Genomic DNA, 20574 nt, shown 5'->3' on the forward strand with positions numbered 1-20574 from the left:
GACTGATAACCCTCTCAGGTGGCCAGCACGGTTAAGTGTCTGTTGTAGCGAGAGCTAAAATGGCCGTGAAAGAATAAATAAATAAATAAATAAATAAATAAATAAATAAATAAATAAATAAATAAATAAATAAATAAATAAATAAATAAGTAAATAAATAAATAAATAAATAAATAAGTAAATAAATAAATATTAGTGATAACAAAATGAAAAAATAAAAATGCAAAAAATAAAAAAGAACACAAGTAAAAAATGTGTTTATAGAAAGGGCGGCTCGGTGGGATTCGTCATCAGGCTTCGTTGTCGGAACGAAACCAAGAGGAGGCAGCAAGCCGAGGAGACGGAGGAAGAACGAGCCGCACGCCTCGAGGGGCGTCATAACCGTACAGAGAACCAAACTAAACGATAACATTAACTGTACCTCTCGCTACGCACACCGAGGCATAACTGAGTTAAGCCACAGCCAATTTTTTACGCGTCATCGCAGACCAAGTGCGAGAAGTACTGGCCGACGAAGAGCGCTAACTATGGAGAGGTGCAAGTGCACCTCATGGCGGAGGAGAAGTTCCCCGATTACACGGTGCGCCAGCTGCACATCACACTGGCCGACACGACGCGAGAGGTGAAGCTCTTTCACCTACAGTCATGGCCCGACCACGGCGTGCCCCTCTACCCAAACGTGCTGCTCAGCTTCCGCAAAAAGGTCAACCAGTACAGGACTTTCAATGATGCCCCCGTCGTGGTGCACTGCAGGTCAGTAAGGAATGGATTTTCTTTGGTCCATTATCTTGCTTGTCGGGTAACCGAAACACATTGCTGGGGCTCAGCACTGATGTTGAGTTGTCACTGCACTGACCTCTCCCTTCAAGTGAATTTTAGTGAACAGAATGTGCAGTTTTGTGGGTTGGAAAACTTTGCCCTTTCTATGATTTAAAATAGCCATAGCAAATTTTCTGGTCCGTCACATTCCTATACTTGCCAATTGCCTAGTGGTCATTGAGTAAATGGTTGTTTATGTCAGAAAATATTCGATTCCTCACTGCGGCGGCTGCTTTTCTGATAAAGGCGAAAAGCAAAAACACCCGAGTGTATGAGATTTCGGCGCACGTTAAAAATCCCCATGTAGTCAAAATTAATCCGGAGCCCTCCACTACGGCGCTCCTCATCGTCTGCGCTGCGTCAGCGCGTAAAACCCTACAATCGATCAATCAGTTCATTTGAAATTTGGAATGATTTGAACTCATCACTCCTGGCTGAGCATGACTCCAGTGAAGTGTACATGATAAAAAGGTCACTATTTTGTATGTACTATCGTGATAAATTTAAATACGAACAACGGAGCGTGTGGCTTTCAGTACATGCCACGCCTCCTGGCGACGGGCCGCGCATGCGCAGTGCGAACACATTACGAGAGTTCGTAACCAACATTGATATGGAAACACTGTCATTCGGCATGTGAGTGTTTTGGTTTGTCTTCCCTCCGCGTTAGGCACCCGCTCACGCCAACGTTGCCTTTGTTGCTGCGATAAGTGAAAACAGCACACGCAGCTATATCACTTTATTTTTTCATTTCGGGCTGAGCGCCCAACGGACGACGGAAATCGATGGTCTGTCCATATCAAGGTTGGTCACAAACTCACGTAACTTCTTCGTACTGCGCATACGCGGCCTGTCGCCAGGTTGCGCGGCATGTACTAAAAGCCATGCGCTCCGTTGTTCGTATTTCAATTTATCTCGATAGTACAATTTGCTCCGCGAGCGAAAATTCATATTTTACATCACTGTGAATGGGGGCGTGTGCAGTGTGGTTGTTTTGCTTATAAGGCTAAGATGTGCCCATTTGAGATTTCGGCTAGACAACTTTGCTCTTTTTCTCACCCTGTTGTTGTAAAGTAGATCGTTGCCATCAAATAATTTCGTTGCTCGCAAGATAAGTGCTAAACACCAACAACCTGACCTTAAGCTGGCACTTTAATTACCAGTCGGGATCTTTTCTTTGAAAATAATAAGAAACCGGGAACGAGAAAATCGTGAAAAAAGTGAGTAGCAATTCTTAAAGGAATAAAGCACAGGGAGTGCCCTTAACTAAAGGGATAAACTTAAAACTAAGCCCATTTTTCAGTGCCGGCATTGGTCGAACTGGCGCCTACATCCTGCTCGACAACCTCCTGGAACAAGCCGATGTTGAGGGTGTGGTGGACGTCGTTGGCCAGCTGGCCGCCATGCGCCAGAACAGAATGAACGTCGTCGAGACACTAGTAGGTTTCTTTTTGAGCTTCCAATGAACGTTCATGGCGTGTTTTACACCCAGCCAGTTTCTTTCTTGCACCTGTATAAGCCACACCTAAAACTGTGATATTCCTTTTACTCTCTGTCTCTGTCAATTACCCTGATGTTGAGCATTGATAAGCAGTCACGTAAGTAGACTTGTACACCATAATCGTATATGCACTGATGATGTTTAACAAGGGAATATGGGTGGGGGAGCATGCCATAGGAACGTAAGATGTTAACAGCACAAGAAATTCATGAATGGCATATATACACTTTACCCGAAACACGTCTTGGTCTGTGAGCTTAAAACTAAAGCAGCAAACTTTAACTCAACATTTACACAGTATAATTTCGTATATCACTCTTTGCTGTGTCCATAAATGTCGTGGGCGACATTTTTGGCCTTGTAAAAATTTGAAAGGAACAGGGAAAAGCAGTGAATTTTTTCTACAACCAGTCATGCAGATGTCCAGACGCATTTCTTCTTTTTTCCTTGATGTCATTCAGTTTTATAGCAGTTTTATATTTTGCATCTTCACAGTGGACGTTACACATAAAAATGTACAGGTGTTGCATGTATACCAAGCTACTGAATTTAAGTGAGTTAACTTTTCTTTGATACACGTACTGACAGAAACCAATCATGACATGTCCTGTAGCATGTGTATGCCAGTTTTTTTTTTTCACAGACGAATGAGCCACTAGGCTTAAGGTGGGCAAGCTTTCATCTAAAGTTTTGAGCACACGAGGGAAAAACTTGTGCGGAACTTGAAAATGACCCGAGGGAGACAGCTGCCTTTTTAGTTGTCTACAGCTGTATTGAGCATCATTCAGGAGTTGCAGTTGAAATGACTGCCTTTGCTGTTCGTTGAGGGATATAGCACATGCATATTGGCATGCTTGACCCTCGCTTACAGTAAACAAAAGTTACCTGTGCAGAGCAGGTTTTTTAAGTGACGATCACTTCAGGGGCTCGCCTTGTCCTCGTTCTCGGTCACTGGACCCAAGTAGAGCTACACGGCGTTCTGTCGTCGCGTCGTCCCAGAGGCTTCGACAGCCAAGTGGTTTATATAGTCATAAGCATCCGAAACTCGTGAACCGCTGGCGCTTGTCATATATCTCCCCGTTATTTAGTGCAAAGAAAACTAGTAGTACATTTGAGGAAAAATATACGTAATTAACGACCAGCGCCCGCGCTCATTTAGTTAGGAACGCTCGTTGGGTTCGTTTTTACGATAGTAAACAAAAAGAAGGGGCTGTGCGACGCCGGCACGTGCAGGCGGAAAAGCAAGCACAAGAAGACCATAACTCTCGCTGGCGCAGCTTCAGGGAGGGGGCGCGCGAGCACTGTGAATGCGGGAAATTTGAATTGCATTGGGTGGCAGCAGTGAGCGGATAACGGTGCTACAGCCCATTATAGCGAATCTTTGCTCGGCACTTCAAACGGCTTTCACACAGTCGAACGGGTTTAATTTTTTTAGTTTAAGGGTGTCTCAAACTGTGCCCAATAGAGCATCATCGAGAGAGAGAGAGAGAATAAACTTTAATTAGGTCAAAAAATGCTTCAGAGAGGCCTCCTCATTTCAGGATGGCTTGAGTTCGGAGCGCATCGAGAGCCCTTTCGATCAGGCGCAGCTATCTTCGAGGTCGGAGCTGGCCAAGGTTCTCTCCCCAAGCTGCGTGGAAAGGTGGATGTTAGGGGGGTCTAGGGTAGACTTGTCGCAGCCGCCCACTATGTGTCTGAGAGTCCCAGGCTCTCCACAGAAGCGGCAAAGTGGAGAAAAGTATGTCCGGTCAAAGTGGTGAAGTCTGGTGTGATGTGGGAAGGTGCTCACGTGCAGGAAACGCAATAATCCTTCCTGATCGCTCGGTAGCAATTTGTGGGGTCAAGAGTAGGTTTTACGAGAAAGCCTGTAGTGCTGAGTGATTTCCAGGTGTGACAACAGGTTGCACGCGCTCGGGCTCGGCTTCGGCTTCGGCTTCATCAACGCTGGCTCGGCGGGTCAAACCTCAAGCCACGAGGTTGGCGATCTCGTTGCCGGCGGTGCCGCTGTGAGCTGGTGCCCATACAATCTTGGTCTTGTTGGTGGTCTCTGATTGATTAGTCGAAGTGTTGTGACATGCAATCGACCGTTGGCAAAGTTGCGGCACGCCTGCTGGTTGTCTGAGATTATAACTTAGGCGTCGCCTTGGCTAAGCGCGAGTGCTATCGTTGATTCCTCGGCTTGGAGAGGGCTGTGTCCGGGGATTAAGATGCTGCACCTGTGCTGCTTACTTAAAACGACGGTGGCTGTCATGGCTGCTCTTCCCGGGTAACAGGCTGCGTCCGCGTAGGTGGTAGATGATGCATGTCCGTACAACCTAAATATTGTCCGGGCTCGGGCTTCTCTGCGATCCTCGTGATGCACAGGGTGCATATTGCGTGGTAATACGGGCACAATTAAGTGTTGTATAATGAAGTGGGGTACGTTTCCAGTAAGGACAGGTGGGTGGCTGAGTGGGGCCGATAGCGCCAGGCGTGAGAGGATGAACCTCCCAATTTCGGTTGGTCCTAACCTTAACCGTTGGCTATACAGGTGCGCCTCTATCAACTCCTTGGCCGAGTTATGTATGCCAAGACGGAGTAGCCGTTCGGTTGAGGTGCTTGCAGAGAGATCCATGGCTTGCTTGTACGCCTTCCGGCTCGGGATGTTTATTTTCTCGATCTCTGAGGCTTTAAGCCGGGCGTAACGTATAGCGTACGTAATCCTAGACACGACCAAGGCCTGGAAAAGGCGAAGCGTGTCCGCTTCCCCCGTGCCCCTGTTTTTGGTCGTGACTCGTCGTATCATATGAGTAACCTGGTCTGTTGTGGTTTTGAGCTTGTTGATCAGAAGGGTGCTGGAGTGTTCCGCCTGGAATATCATGCCCAGCATCTTCATGCTTGGAGATGGCGCAATGATATGGCCGTCAAGGCGTAGGGTGATAGCGGGCGAACATGGAGGGTGAGTTTTGCGCGGTGAAACCAGGAGTAGCTCAGTCTTTTTGGGGGCGCAGCCGAGACCACATGACTGGCATTGGCAGCCTCTTGTAGGCGGCTCTCTAACTCTCCGATCGACCATGTGGACGACCAGATGGTTATGTCGTCAGCGTATGTCGTCAGCGGGGGTCAGCGTGGCGGAACCCCGGGATGTTGTCGAGGAGTGCCGGCAGGCCTAGTAGGGCAGTATTGAAAAGGGTTGAGGCTATACAGCCCATTGTGGTGTTCCGCGCCCACTGAGTAAAAAGGCGTCCGTAGCTTTTAAATGCGAATGCATTTCTTAGTCGAGCCATGTCAGGCGCCGTGCGGCGTCCATGCGCCCGCAGGTGTTATCTCTCCTCTCTCACCCCCTCTCCCATAGCAACAGCTGCGAGCGCGCGTGCTCCTCCTCTCCCCTAGCAACCGGAGCAGGTGGTGCGGGCGGATCAGCGGCGAGTGAGTGGAGAGGAGGAGCGCGCTCGGGCGTGTGAGGGCGCTCGCATAGCGGGAGCTCGCCGGAGCTCCCGCGTGTGTGGGAGAGTGTAGGCGAGGGTAGGCGCGGTGCTTCGGTGCTTCTCCTCTCGACGCTCGCCCCACTCTCCCACGCCCGCATGCTTCTCAAAGACCCTTTGACTGTGCACTTTACCGACCACAAGGCAGTGATCGTGGCCGTCAAGTACAATGACAACACAAACAGGTGTTAAATAAATGGTTACGCTACAAATCACCGTCTCCTCATTAATTATAAATTCCGCGCACTCTCGCGCAAAAGAAATGCATTCGCATTTCCTCACGATTCCCTTCGGGGAGGTGGGGTGAATTTTTTCCCCGACATTTAACGCAGCTTTCCTTCCAGAGAGAAAATCTCTAATGCAGTTGTATACCCTGGCTCCACATCCCAGTGTGTTCAATCTGTGCGAAATTGCTGCGTGCTTTACGTTATCAAACGCCCCTTTGAGGTTTAATGCGAGGATGGCAGGGGGGAGGAACGAGTCGCAGGGGCCATCACTTCCGCTTTAAGCTGGAGTAAGATATCCTGCGTTGACAGTTGCGGACGAAATCCCACCATCGTTGGCGGGATTTTATCAGTCTTCCAGGTACGGTTGCAGTCTGTTGAGAACCGCGTGCTCTAAGAGTTTTCCCACACATGAAACAAGAGAGGTAGGTCTCAAGTTTTCAAAGGCTGGTGCTTTGCCCGGTTTTGGTATGAGGCGGACCTCCGCTGTTTTCCAATCCTCGGGTAGGGCGCTAGCCTTCCAAATTTTGTTGAGGTGGGCGGCTAAGTTCTAGCAGCGAATGGTTGTCAAAATTGATGAGTGCTTTGATAGTACCTTGGTCAATTCCTGGAGCCGTGTGGCACCTCATATTTTGAATGGCCGCGGTAACTTCGTGAAGACGGAGATCCTCGTCGAGAAGCTCGCTTTGGCTGCCGGTGTATGGGGGCAACGGCTCTGACGGTTGCGCAGGGAAGTACCTTCGTATAAAGGCAGCACAAGGGTGAAACAAAACAGGTGCTCTGGCTTGGGTTTTCTTCATGGCTAAGCTCAGCTGCGGCAGGTTCACTGGCGGCAAAAGTTGTACATTGTGAAAATTCCCACTCGCAGAGTCAGTTTCCTGATTTTTTGCGGCTTTTAAGGGTGGATACTGCCCTTAAAAACATCTTTAATTTTTAAGTAAACTGTGAAGCATGTCAGCCTTGCTGCTTTTCCCCCACTGATTTCAAAAATGCCATTAGTTTTCGGGTAAGTCAATTAGTTCACAACATAATGAGAAATAATCAGCCATTTTAAGGAAACAATGACAAAACAGTGTTGGTCATAGCACTGTAATTTTTACATTTTCAATACTATGAACACTGGTGAATGTAATAAGACAAGCTGTTTCTTGATGCACCGCATGAAACTAACCTTACCGCTCATTCACCAGTGGCAAGTAACCATTTCGAACACACATTTGAAACACCAATATTCAACTAGTTGTAAAATTATTTCCGAGCGGTGCATCAAGAAACCGCTTCTCTTATTGCATTCACCAGTGTTCGCAGCTTTGGAAAAGGTAACAATTACAGTGCTATGACCAACACTGTTTTGTCTATTGTTCTTCCAAAAATGGATAATTATCTTTAATTTATTTTAGGAAATAATTGACGTGTTCAAAAAGTAATGGCATATTTGATATTAGTGGGGAAAGCAGCAAGGCTGACAAGTTGCATAGAGTTTACTTAAAAATTAAAGAAGTTTTTTTAAGGGAAGTGGCCACCCTTAAATTGCCAGAGCTCTGTTTCTACAGAAGCGAGTACAGACGTTTCCCGGGACAGTTCGGCTATCCCATTGCCGAGTGTGGAGCATGGAGCAATGTGCTGTGCTTTTCTCTTCCCATCGCACAACTATAACCTTGAATTTTCTGTAATTCCTGTCGATTTTAGGAGCAGTACAACCTTGTGCACCGGGCCCTGATGGAAAGCGTGTGCATGCGGGACCACAGTGTCCCTTGCAGCAAAGTGGTGGAACGTTACCGAGAGCTGCTCCTGGTGGACGAAGTGTCGGGAAAGAGCCATCTGGATAACGAGTTCGAGGTATTAGACTAGGAAAAGAAACTAAAGCCGGACTTTATTCACTTCAGAATTTTTGTTATGTTGCTGTTTAATAGGTCTAGGGCAAGTTGGAATGAACCAATCTAATAAGCGGACATTTTCCCGTAGGAACTCCGGTCTCTGAAGCCCTGGTTTAGGCCTGCCGATTTTACAGCAGCCAATGACCCTGCAAACCTGAGAAAAAGCCGGGATGTGTCAATACTTGCTCGTAAGATATTGCACCTTCTGCGGCGGTGCAGTTTTTGTACTTTGAACTGAGGTGTATAAATTTTAAAGCCTCGTATAGAAGATGAGGCATAGTATTAGCGGAAAGGGATTTTGTGTTGTTCAAGAAATCAGTGTTCGTAAGTTTCCCCTCCGCCCACCTGTTTTACAAAAGTTAATTCATCTCACACGTGAAGCAGTCCACTTAAACCTTGCGTTTCTGTACAAGACCTCGATGGTGGCGGTGATTTGCATCTTTATTTATGTATTGCAGCTCGCATTATCACTCATATTGTTCATGTCTTATCATTCGTAGCGGACAGGTGTCGCCCACTGCTGAGGGACGGGACATTTGTAAACGCCGTATATGTCAATGTAAGTCAGCTTTTTTTCGTTTCGCATGGCCGCATTTTTATTCTGGAAGTCATCAACATGGCAGCATTGCAAACGATTGTTGAAATAATTGCCATGGTGGTATATTTGCTTCAAGGTTGGTGTATGCTGAAGTCGTGTTTTTATGGTACTAATGTACTGGTGGAAGGCTGGAAAACGACATCGAAAGCCTTGTTGTTCCAAGTTGAGGCAGAGTTCTCTCCTACTTAACCCCTCCTCTTCCACTTCAGTTGCACAGAATTCCTTTCGCACTGCAGCAACTGTGGGCAGTTTTTCAGTTTTTGTAAAACCTGAATGTTTTAAATTTCGATTATAACTGTATTTCAGTGCCATAAGCACATATATGAAAGACCCAGGCGTGTTCGAACTTGTCTCTTTTTTTCTTGTTCCCAATCACAGCCAAACACGTTGTGAAAATTAAAGGCGATGAACGTGTTTTGACACAATCACTCTTCTGTGTGTGTACTTCCTTGCGCTTTGTAAGTGTGAACGGGAGTGTAAGTGGAAACTTCGAATTCGAATTTGTGAGGCATTCGGCTGGTTCTTGATGCAGGGCTTCCACAAGAAGGACAAATTTCTGGTGACCCAGACGCCTTCGAGCAAGGACGTCGACGACCTTTGGAAGATGGTGATCGAGTCGGGCACAAGGACCATTGTAACCCTAGACGTCTTTGGTGAAGACAGTGAGGTGGTGAGTTGGCCGCAGAGACTGATTGCCCATTCACGCGGGCTTTATGGCGCCATACAGACAAAATTCAAGTTTGTTTTATTAGAAAGATTTCGTGTTTTATGTGCCCCCAGCACTAGTGCAGCAGCAAACGATGCCGTATTCACTGAGAAATTGGTCAATTTACCTTAAAATTTTGATTATCCTGCCAAATCATGTGTTTTCGTGACGTCCGCCGTGAACTCATTGGGGTGGGTATTCAAACGAACTTCCAGTGCGTCGTTAGATTCTGAAGCCTTGCTTAACATCAATCCTCTCATCCCCAAAAAGTTAGAATCGGTACTTAGTCTCCGATGCAGTCTATATGCCGACGACATTACGATATGGGTATCTGGAGGTAGCGATACTCAAATAGAAACCGTCCTTCAACAGGGTACCCATAACGTGGAGACAGAGGCGCAACTCGCTGGGTTATCGAGTCCTTCAGGAAAATCTGCCCTGCTCATTCTCCCTGCCCAGTCTTGCCGTGATTCGCCGAACATATAGGTTTCCCTCGGCAACCGATCACCACAGAGGTGCAAAACTTTAAGGTGCTACGCCAAATTATACAGCGCAATCGAGGTAACGCTATATTCTTCTCCCGTATTAACTCTCATGTCAATCAAACAATTGGCCTTATTCGACGAATCGCTAGCCGCCATCACGTGCTCAAGAAGAGAGAACGAACCCATCTAGTTCAGTCTTTCATCATCAGTCGGATCCCGTACTCTCTCCCCTACCTTAAGCTTACCATTTCAGACATAGACAAAATTGACCTCCTCATCTGAAAGACACACAAGGCAGCATTACAAATCCCCTTCCACTCGACCACTGCCAGACTCGCCTCATTGGGAGTATACGATGTTGAATCCCCTCCGTTATGTATGTGCTGTCAGCATCCCTATCATCATCATCGTGTACATAATCCTGTCATTAAGGGTCAGAACCCCGTTTTCGGCCAGCCATGACACCGAGCCCTGCTGCCCGTCTTCTCTTGCCTTAACATTTTGGTGCCGACAAACCCGGGAAGAAGACCAGGGACCGAAGTGGAGAGCAGCAGGGATGCCAGTGGCTGCAGGCATGTGAGACCCAGAACTGTTTACCGTCGACTCACCCTGAGCTAACTGTAACCATGGCTGACAGCGACCGCATTTGACCACCGACTCCCTCGAAGGCACCGACGCCAACACTGGCGTTCCTACCGCCGGCCTCGAGGGACCTGTGACCAACCAGACTCGACGGACACCGGGCGCGGCCATTCCCGGTGCACCGACGAAAACCGACCGCAACTCTCCTACCGACGCAGACACGCCCCGTCCCGTCCAGTTCACCATGCTTGGCACCAAGAGCACCGCTACGGAAGAGCAAGCTGGTGAGCTGGATGCTCTGCGTTCGTTGCGGAACCATATCCGTACTGACTTTAAGGGAATTTTGACCAGTAGCGACCGACTCTTGATTTCAGAATCTTGCGACGTGACGAAGCTGAAGGCTAACTTGGAGAGCCTGCAACAAATCAGAAGTGATCTAATCGAATTGGATTCTGATATATTTAACCTTGTTGAAGAGGAAATTGAGGAGGAGGTAGAGGAGGTGGATAGATACGCCCTCTGCTTCTTCAGAGCAAATGCTTACCTCCAACATTGGTTACAGTGCCTAAAAAACAAGCAGCCTTTAGACATCAAATCTACATCGTTTTCCGAAATGACCGTCTTCCTCGACACCCCGAGAGAGTTCTTATACTCGTTCGTCGATAACATGCCCAGTCGCCACAACGGGGATGGCGACAACTTGCCATCAAGCATGGAGCTTGGGGAAACAGAAACTCCTCCTATCGAACCGAACGTAGACCAAGCTCCTGGAGAAACACGCATTGAGCGGCCTTCTCTGGACTTTGAGTGCATCTGTGTTCCAGACTTCATGAAGGGCGAATCCTTCCCGCAACTTCCCGGAACCTCGCTAGATGCAATCGACGAAGTGTGGGAGGTCGCACCAGTGCGTCAGCATGAGTCTTTGCATCAAGCCTGAGCAACCACAGCTCATCGCTGCTGATCAACATGAGGCAATAGCGACGCCTGATCGAGAAAAGGCAGCATCGCTTTTTCCGTTGATGTTCATCGTGGAAATAACGTCGTCCGAATCGGAGACAACCGACAAGAAAACAGGGGCAGCTATTGGCATGCGTGAGACCGATGGGCGAGCGTCATCCAACTCAGGCCACAAGAATTATTCCAAAACCGCCAACCCATTGAAAGTGGTCCGAGGCCGTATCTGGAATTCGTTCACGACAGACACTGGACACGCGGTGTGGTTCTGCGGCACATCACGTTGGCGACGGTCGGCGCTTCTGAGATTGAGACGCCGGCTTCAGCACCGCTGGAAGCGGAAGAGGTGCCCCGACTTGACGACGGCATGAAAGGATCTACATTACGGACTGAAAACCACAAGCTAGGACTGAGGATTCATTACTTGTCTATTGGTGATCTCGCGGGCGGGAGAAAAAGAAGCCGTTGTGAGCCGTTTCGACCTGAGGAAGAATTTAGCTACCTCTCCTCTACAACGCAGAGTATCAGCAGAGCCACGCGTGCTGGTTTACCTACACCAGTCCCATTCGTTGCTTGCAAGGGGTCGAGCCGATCGAGCCGCGGGGCACCTGAGAAAAGTGCGAACTAGCGGCAGGTTCAGTGGCATCGTGTGGTTGGTGCCTCAACTCTCCAGCGGCAGACGTGTGAACTGCGGCGGCGGGAGGATGTTGAATCCCCTCTGTGGGGTATGTGCTGTCAGCATCTCTATCATCATCATCGTGTACATAATCCTGTCATTAAAGGTCATAACCCCGTTTTCGGTCAGCCATGACACCGAACCCTGCTGCCCGTCTTCTCTTGCCTTAACATACGATACTGCCCACGAGCTACTAGAGACCCATCGTAATTATCAGTTGCGCCGCCTCTCTACTACTTACGCAGGGCGGCAAATTCTTCACCGCTTACGAATCGGCATCCCGGCAATGGTAAAAAAACGAAGCTTCGTTGTCTCGAGACATTCGAGACTGCCTCGGGACACCTTACCCCGCAACGGCGGAAGAGGTGGCAATAGCCCTGGCGCATATCACTAGGCCGAAACCACACATTATAGTCACTGAATCGAAGACGGCCGTTCAAAACTTCATTCACGGTAGCATTTCGGCTACGGCACTAAAAATTATTCTCCAGAATTGCCCTACTCAACCAGTCGACATCGTCGGGACCCCGGCCCACGCGGGGGTGGGAGGCAACGAGGCGGCCCACAAAGCAGCACGAGAACTCACCAGCCGTGCTGGGCTTGCTCCTGCTCCGTACCACGGTGTTGGGTCGGCTCGGGATCGACTTCTACCGCACCAAGAAGTCACAGAGAATTACCGCCTCTCCCACCACCGCTATCCCCCTGCCCACACATCCCTCACCGAAGATTAGTAGTGCCTATGGCGACTCCTTCAGACCAACTCCCTCGCCAGTCGTACCCTTCTCCACAAGATCTATCCCTCTGAGTTCCCTTCGCCCAATTGCCCCCCCTCTGTGACTCCCTGGACAAACTAACCCACCCCATGTGGGCCTGCCATCTTAACCCATTCCACTCCATCTCCAGCGTCGAGCAGTGGGAGGACTCGCAAGGCAGCTCGCAACTGCGGGTGCAGCTACTTCTGGTTGACCGAGCCGCCACCGGCGCCTCCTGCCTTCGGCCGGCAGCAATCACGCGTTCCTAGCGAACTTGCTTGGAAAATAAAGTGCTCTCTCTCTCTCTCTCTCTCTCTCTCTCTCTCTCTCTCTCTCTCTCTCTCTCTCTCTCTCTCTCTCTCTCTCTCTCTCTCTCTCTCTCTCTCTCTCTCTCAGGTGGCGCTACCATTGACCATTGACAGCTGCAGCTGTTGCTTTATTTTTCACCGTATTTGCACCTGGGTTGTTTTTGTTACGGTAGAAAGTAATTGTTTCGTGAAACATCGGGTATGCTAAACAAACAGGGTCACGTAAGACAACGTCGCTTACGTCTATGGGCCAGTGTCGTGTAAGACAACTTCTAAGCGGCGGACTGCTCTGCAGCTAAAACAAGCATTGAGCACCCAATACCAACAGCAGTGCGCATCGGTACTTCTATGTTTACGTGTATTTTCCTAACTTTATTGTTTACGCCACCGTTTTTACGACTGTAAAATGAATATGCATTACATTTAAGCGCAGATAGCTCGTTCGGCAAGCTTATAGGCCAGGCCTGCCTAGTTTTCGTTTGCTTTGGCCGGCCTCAGCGAATCGCACACCTGGGCAAATGACATCACAGTGCCGCGAACCATGCACAGTCTTTGTCAAAATTTTGTGGGCCACGGCGACCATCGCCGGAGCAGACGCGCGGCCGAGCAGGGGCGCTGCATTTGTTGCTGTCGACTGGTTACGCGGCTAAAGAGAGTGAGGGGAACTTTCGCGCTTCCTTTCGTAGCATAGCTGGCGCGATAAGTGCAGCAGGGACGGTTTCTCAGAGCAGGCGCGCTTCGCTGCAGCGCAAGCAGTTTGCGCAGCACTTGTCGAGCCGGACACACTGCAAAAGCAAAACCAAAAGTTCCCCTCGCTTTCTTTAGCCGTGCAACCAGCTGACAGCGGCAAGCGCAGCGCCCCTGCTCGGCCGCGCGCGTGCTCCGGCCATGGTCACCGTGGCCCACAAAATTTTGACAAAGACTGTACGTGTTTGTTTATTTATTGTTTGTTTTTACTGTTCGGCCGCGCCAGGCTATGTTATCTGTGGCCCAAGCAAAGCGCGTGTTCCATTCTTTATTTTTATGCCGCACGAGCTGTCTCATTCAAGATAAGGAGACTGTTTCGCCCTAACGTCACTAGCGTAGAATAATCTTCGTTGATCTACAATGCTCTGGATGTGAATCGACGGTTCGAGAACCACGCGTGCCGAAATATAGCGAGTTTTAGCTGACCGTTTTTCATGGTACGCTCCGCTCCGATAGCAAGCAGGAGCGCCATTGCGCATGCGTGGCTCGCTTGGCCGCGAACGGCAATGGCTTCGGTTGCGCTAAGCGGGGCCGCCAATACCAGAGCGGACCGTCGCAAACGTTCCGCTAAAACTCTCTAATAAAAAGCCTGCAGAGCAGACGCCGCGGTATTAGGCTCGCCGACGCTCGTCAGCGCACGTCACTTTGTTGACTGCTGCTTCGCCGCCTGTGTATTCTTTGAGTTGTTGGGGAGCACAAGTTCGCTCCAATAAACCTATTTTCCTTGAAGAGACCTGCGTCGTCTTTGGCTTCGTGACATCTGGTAAGGTGCTTGGTACGCACCCTTTATGCTCCCTACGACCTCTGGAAGCCACCAGGCCAGTCCAACTAGAGCCGGCCGCCGACTGCAAGGTTTGACGCCTGAGTTCGGCCTTCTGCCAGAAAGACCCAAGACAACGACCGGTGCAACCACCACCATGGTGCAAGAGACAACTACAGCAGCCACGGGAACCGCCAACCGCCACGGGAACCGCCAACCGGGAACCGTCATGCTACAGCAGCCACGGGAACCGCCAACATTGCGAGGAGGCCCCGCTCAAGACCCGGAAGAATGGTTGGAGAAGCTGGAGCGCGTCCGGATCTTCAAAAGGTGGGACGATGAAGAAACCTTGCGGCATGTTTTCTTTTACTTGGAGGATGCAGCTCGAACTTGGTTCGAGAACCATGAGAGCACCTTGACCAACTGGACGCAATTGAAAAGCGAGTTCTTTAAGACCTTCACTACCGTGGTGAGAAAAGAGCGAGCTGCGCTTTTGCTTGAAACTCGAACGCAACACCCCAACGAAAGAGTCGTGCTCTTTGTTGAAGAAATGAAGCGACTACTTTTCCGTGCGGAACCGAAAATGACGGAAGAAAAGAAACTGAGATTTATTAAGCAAAGAGTAAAGCAAGAATTCTTTGCTTGCCTTGTCCGCAACCCCCCTAAAACGGTGGCTGAATTCGCGTCTGAAGCTGCCGCGATGCAGAAGACGCTAGAAATTTGAACGAGGCAGTACGACCGCCCTGTTAACGCGCTGTTCTCGGAGACCATCGGTGCTGCAACTGTAAGCTCCACTACATTGCGCGAGACCATCAGAGCAGTGGTCAGGAAGGAGCTTCGAAAGCTTTTTCCAACGACGCTGGAAGCTCAAGTGGCTTCCCTGACTGACGTCATCCGAGAAAAGGTTCAACAGGCACTGGGGACGTCTACGCCATCCGAAGCACCCCGAGAGCCAGAAGCGATGACGTACGCGTAGTACCAGGGAATGATACCTTAACTGATGATAATTATTAAACCATTAGACTTGTGTGGTTACAAGTTTTGGCACACTAAAACAGAAAGGTTCTGCTAAGATAGTTGCCCTTGCATGGCCTGCGTGTCTCGTAAATATGCACGTTTGTCCGAACGTCATTAGATTACATTGCCTTTCGTAATACAGGTGTCTACCAAGCTGAGGGCTGAAATTCCCCGCCTTCTTTCCCCTCCCCCCCTTGTTTTTCAGGTCAGGGCTACAGAGGACACTTCAGTTTCAAACTTAACGCTGCAACCGCTTTTATTTTTGCAGTTGGACCAAACAGGAGCCCACGTAATCACATGCTCCTGTATTTCCTCCATTGCACTGTAGAAGCACCTCCTCCCTATTTTTTTCCGATTATGTCCAAGTTTTCAGTGGGTGCATGCTTGATATTTCGTGACAATCTGAAGTATTTTACGGGACGCTGTGGCATTTCTATCCCTCCCCAATTGTGATAAGCCTCTATTTATCTGTCGCAGGTTCCCTTCTGGCCCAAAGAAGGCTCCCTCCGCTATGGGGACCAAAGGGTCGAGTGCTTGGAGAGCCAGAACGTGAATGACATGTCCATTCAAGTGTTCAAGATCACGTCCAAACATAAGGTTGGAGATGACTGCTTACTGCAAGTTTGGTTGCATTAGCAAACTGCAGCGGAGACCAGACCAAATAGAGCCGTAGAGCACTGCTCAAGTGTGAGAAAAAGTTCGGGTATAACAGCTTGATTCTGTTGCAAGAGAGAGAGAGAGAGAGAGCACAATTTTTGTGATCTGCTGATGCCGTGCTGCAAAATATGAAGAAATGGAGTTAGCAATTTTATTAACTGACCTATAATACAAGCCCATTGTATGCAAATAGTTTGGGACTCAAAGTACTGCAGGCTGCCCTTGACTGTGCAACAGCAGGTTTACTTCAACCATTCGTCAAGTGATATGATCAGTTGTTGGCTATAGACATCACGCATAGCACTAGATAAGCAGTTACGTTAAAAGAAGCACTCTATCTCTACCAACAAAACTGTGCTCATGCATAACTGCTACAATGGCTGTGGTGAAATTTATTGATACATGCGTGCATTTTTTCCTGTGCACAAATATCCAACAGGTAAATTTTTGCTGCAGACATTTTTTAAAAGGGAACGCGATAGAAATACTGGCTGCCTAGCATTGCAGTCGTATAATCGGATTTCGTATAACTACAATGCCGGCCTGCATTGCTTTATTTGTGGACCGGGACTGCCTTGTACTTCCGAAGGTTTTATTTGCATTGACCGAACCTTAGTCAGAGCTGCTTCCTTGACTTGCAGGGTAGCCTTTTTGACAAAGCTGAGTCAGTTGGCTCAGATTGTGTTTTGATCGGGTTATCATTAAATTCATACGTTGTCCCATTTGAAGCAAAGTAGCAAGGTAAATTCCTGAAACGTTTCTCAAATAAAGTTTACCCTTTACGCTGCTGACCTAAAAGGCTGGTGAAAGGAGTGACAGCATGTACCAGCACGATTGTTTTCAGGGACCCGGTTCTTCAGGTGCGGTGACAGTGAGGCACTTCCATCGCTCGACTTGGAAGAGCCCAGAACAGATGGTGGACCTGGTGGATCACGTGGAACGCTGGCAGCAACAGTCCGACGACAAAATCATCCTAGTGCAGTGCAGGTAGCGTGGCGGGGCAGTCACACACTTCGTTCCACTTCACCCCAGTCACCTAAGGGCAAAGGCGCGGCAATTGTTTGGTGGGGACATGATTTACTTCGAACCCCTTGAGTGAATTACTGGTTTCCTGTGTTGTCTTCAGTCTGGGTGACAGTACTGAGGGAAAGAAACTCAGTGTGTTTTGAGTTTCAAGTCTTTTGTTACAGATAGAGTGCAGAATCATGCAAACCTTGCTACCAGTTTTTTTAGTGTGCCCAGCATCATAATTTTTACACCAAGTGATATCCTTCAATGTCTAAATGCGAGGGTGAAAGTTTAGTGGAAATGGCCCCTATAAGAGCACCTCTCCTAAGGCACGGTTATTTTTTTCTTGTGTAGGAACGGATGCTTTGCCAGTGGACTCTTCTGCTGCTGCGCGCTCGTCTTGGAGAAGCTAAAGTGTGAGCAGGAGGTGGACGTCTTCTATGCCACAAGGATCGTTCGGGAGAACCGGCCACAATTCATCGTGGATAGCGTAAGCCTAGTGTTCTTTATTCTTTCTTCTGCCCAAGAGAGACGCGTTCTAACAGAGGATGGGGCTCTCAGCTTGAGCCTCACTGAGAAGAGTGGCCTGCCTTAACTGTTTTGTTACTGCGGAATAATTGACCGATTTTTAGGGATCCAAGAAAAGGTTTTTTCTTCTAAAAAATATTATTTAGGCACTAATTACGGGAACACAAAATGCATATTATTTATTTATTTATTTATTTATTTATTTATTTATTTCCTTATCCTCCAGACAGCATTGCTGCCGAAGCAGGGAGGGTTACAGAAACGATAACAAGCAGTCAAAAAAATTTGCATCACAGCACTCCACAAAATCAGATGGCAAAGGGGAAAAGGATTTTTGAAATACTTTAGTACAGGCGAAGTACGGTCGTACGGTTTTTGAGTGGTTCAGTCAGGCTGAAGTGCGTGGGGCTGGGAGTATATATGTATAACTATTCAAGTCAATATTTCTGTGATAAAGCAGATACAAAAACTTCAGTTTGGCAATCTGCCGACGCTACTGGAGTGGCTTTAACTCAAGCTGTTTTAACATATTAGTAACGGATTATCGGAGTTTGTAATCAGAAAGAATCAACCGTGCAGCAAGCCGCTTCCACCTTTTAATGCCCTGTCCAATAACACCAGTTTTTAAAATGTTTTCACGTATCACCATTGCGAAAAAAAATCAAAATCAAAACTTTTGTCAAGTTGTCGCAGAAAATGATAAAAAAGAAGTTGTCTATAACAAACTACAGATAGAAGAAAAAATTTGTAATATACATTTTTTGGGGAAACATTTATTTCAAAAACATGTCCCAGAAAAAAATGTTGACTTGCACGGAACAGTTTGCCAGATATATAAAAAAAGGTTAGCATTGCATGGTGCCCGTGTCATGCAGTGAAGCGCAACCTCCATTTCAAAATGTGCAATTTTGGGTGGTTCCCGGGAAAAAACCTGGCGGTTTGACATTGTCAGAAGCACCAATTTGTCCCCACGTGACTTAAAAACATCTTTTCAATGACTGACTTTGCGTTTAAGGACAGCACAGTATTCGGAACAAGCACGTGATGCGGAAAAACATGCATGGAGTTGAAAACAAAACTCGGCGGTTGATGCTTGATGACGTTGACTGCCAGTTATCTCTGGAAGCTTAAACTTGAAGTTTATTATCATGTTCTGACTTCTATTTTAACCCTGCTTACAAGAATGAGTTGCGATGCGCTAGAATCGTGCGCTGCAAATTTTGGCCGAATAAATGTTTCGGGGTGAAAGCGATAGTACTATGAGCCTCCTGTATTGCAGCGCCACCTAAAATTTTTAAAATCAGACAGTACAAAACGTATTAGAGACTCCATCCGAATAGACAGTTCAAATAAGACGCGAAACTAGACCCCCGGAAAATGAAACTGGCAGGTGAACAGCTGGCGGTGTGTAAGGCCGGTTTGAAGCACTCTCCTTGTCGGAACCGATAATTGGCGACTAGGTGTTATCTTTTGACTTGCGTCGGAAGTTCTTATCGCAGAAATCGGATTAGGGATGTGTGAAATCAAGAGCGGCATGCTTTTTTCGAGGATCAGTTGCGGACCCTCAAGGCACCATGCCAGGTAGGCTAAGTTGGGTTACTGCGTAGTAGCGCCAAATATTCATTTATGCAGAAACGAAACAAACTGTTGTGAACTGTTTGTGAATAGCCCTGTGGTAAGTAGAACTACAACACAACTTAGAACAACGTGCGCAAAGGCAATAAAACTGCCTAAAATTATAAAGTAGCTTTGCAAACAGGGACTGCTTATATTTTCAGCTGATTTCAGGAATATTACCCTCGGAGTGCAAACGTGATGTTTGAAAATCATCTTCTGATTCACCATTCGTGCCCTGATAACGAAAACCAAACGCTGATGCAGAGTAATTACGAGTGGCACACATTCATCTTTGGTAGCACTGACGCGCGACGACCACACCCCTTTTCCACACCGAGGTGACGGGAACGTGTGTCAAAAACCCTTTTTGTTGCAAAAGTGAAAACAAAACCGATTTTGAAAGGGAATTTTTTGAGCTAACTCCAAATAGTTGTACTTGTTTCAGAAACGCCTAGAACGCTATGAAAGAGACTCCCAAGGTATCGCTCAAACTGGCCGATTTTTACTAGGTGCCTAACGAAAGAGTTAGAGTGCCTTGCAAGATTGTGCAATTTCATGGATGTTGCTCCAGCACAAAAACCAATTTCACTTTCTGTGCAAGGTTTTCGTGCTGTTTCCTGCTCCCGTGTGCACAAAAGAAACAATGCTTGTACAAGCTTTTTGTTTGGTAAGTTAATATTGAGGGGTTTTTGATTATTTTTACAGTGGAGATGTAATTATAATTCATACAGAGCACTGATTGTTTCTAAATACAGTTGGCACTTGGAAAGAACAACAACCTTTTCCATATTTCAGGACCAGTACAAGTTCTGCTACGACGCAGCCATCGCCTACCTGGATAACTTTGAGATGTACGCTAACTTCAGGCAGTGACACCATCGTGAAGAATTGAAGAGGGGCCGCCTGTAGCACTAGCTGTGTTCCGCGCGCGCAATCAACACTTTGTGAAAAAGTAGTATTCTTCCCAACAGAATGTGCTTACTGACTACAGTGTTCGTTCAGAAAAAATAAAGAGATTTTAAAATACGATTGCATTTTGTCTGGTGGATAGCCCGGGATAATTTTTTTACAGAAGTCTGACACGTGCTGTGGATGCAGAAGTAAAATAAGTAGCAAAAAATAAGAGTGCGAATTCAGCTAATCAAACCTTAGTCTCGGGTATTGTAGGCAGTATGGCAGCAGACTAATAAGGACAGTGTGCTCTGAAACAAGGTTCAGCTTTATTCGCAACATGTGAACATTACAGCGGATAAAGCAAACAAACAGCACAGGAGGTAAAACAAATTATTTGTAA

The 20574-nt window shown here is 47.7% G+C and overlaps 1 protein-coding gene across 3 annotated transcripts in view; it reads left to right on the forward strand.

Moving 5' to 3' along the window:
• The window catches only part of LOC144163267 (receptor-type tyrosine-protein phosphatase T-like), a 197181-nt gene extending 176872 nt beyond the window's left edge, over nt 1-20309 (forward strand). For 2 of the 3 annotated variants that reach the window (XM_077694146.1, XM_077694147.1), the window contains exons 32-41: nt 488-753; nt 2123-2258; nt 7698-7847; nt 7974-8073; nt 8386-8444; nt 9016-9153; nt 15948-16067; nt 16972-17114; nt 17490-17625; nt 20076-20309. In XM_077694146.1, the coding sequence (XP_077550272.1) occupies nt 488-753; nt 2123-2258; nt 7698-7847; nt 7974-8073; nt 8386-8444; nt 9016-9153; nt 15948-16067; nt 16972-17114; nt 17490-17625; nt 20076-20153 (1326 nt within the window). In that variant the 3' untranslated portion in view covers nt 20154-20309. The remainder of the gene's footprint in view (nt 1-487; nt 754-2122; nt 2259-7697; nt 7848-7973; nt 8074-8385; nt 8445-9015; nt 9154-15947; nt 16068-16971; nt 17115-17489; nt 17626-20075) is intronic. The other variant, XR_013320874.1, reaches the window with a different exon arrangement.
• Nucleotides 20310-20574: the final 265 nt, after the last annotated feature.

This window comes from Haemaphysalis longicornis, unplaced genomic scaffold, assembly GCF_048455015.1.
Source record: "Haemaphysalis longicornis isolate Haplotype H1 unplaced genomic scaffold, Haemaphysalis longicornis Haplotype H1 scaffold_12, whole genome shotgun sequence".
NCBI classification, from domain to species: Eukaryota; Metazoa; Arthropoda; class Arachnida; order Ixodida; family Ixodidae; genus Haemaphysalis; species Haemaphysalis longicornis.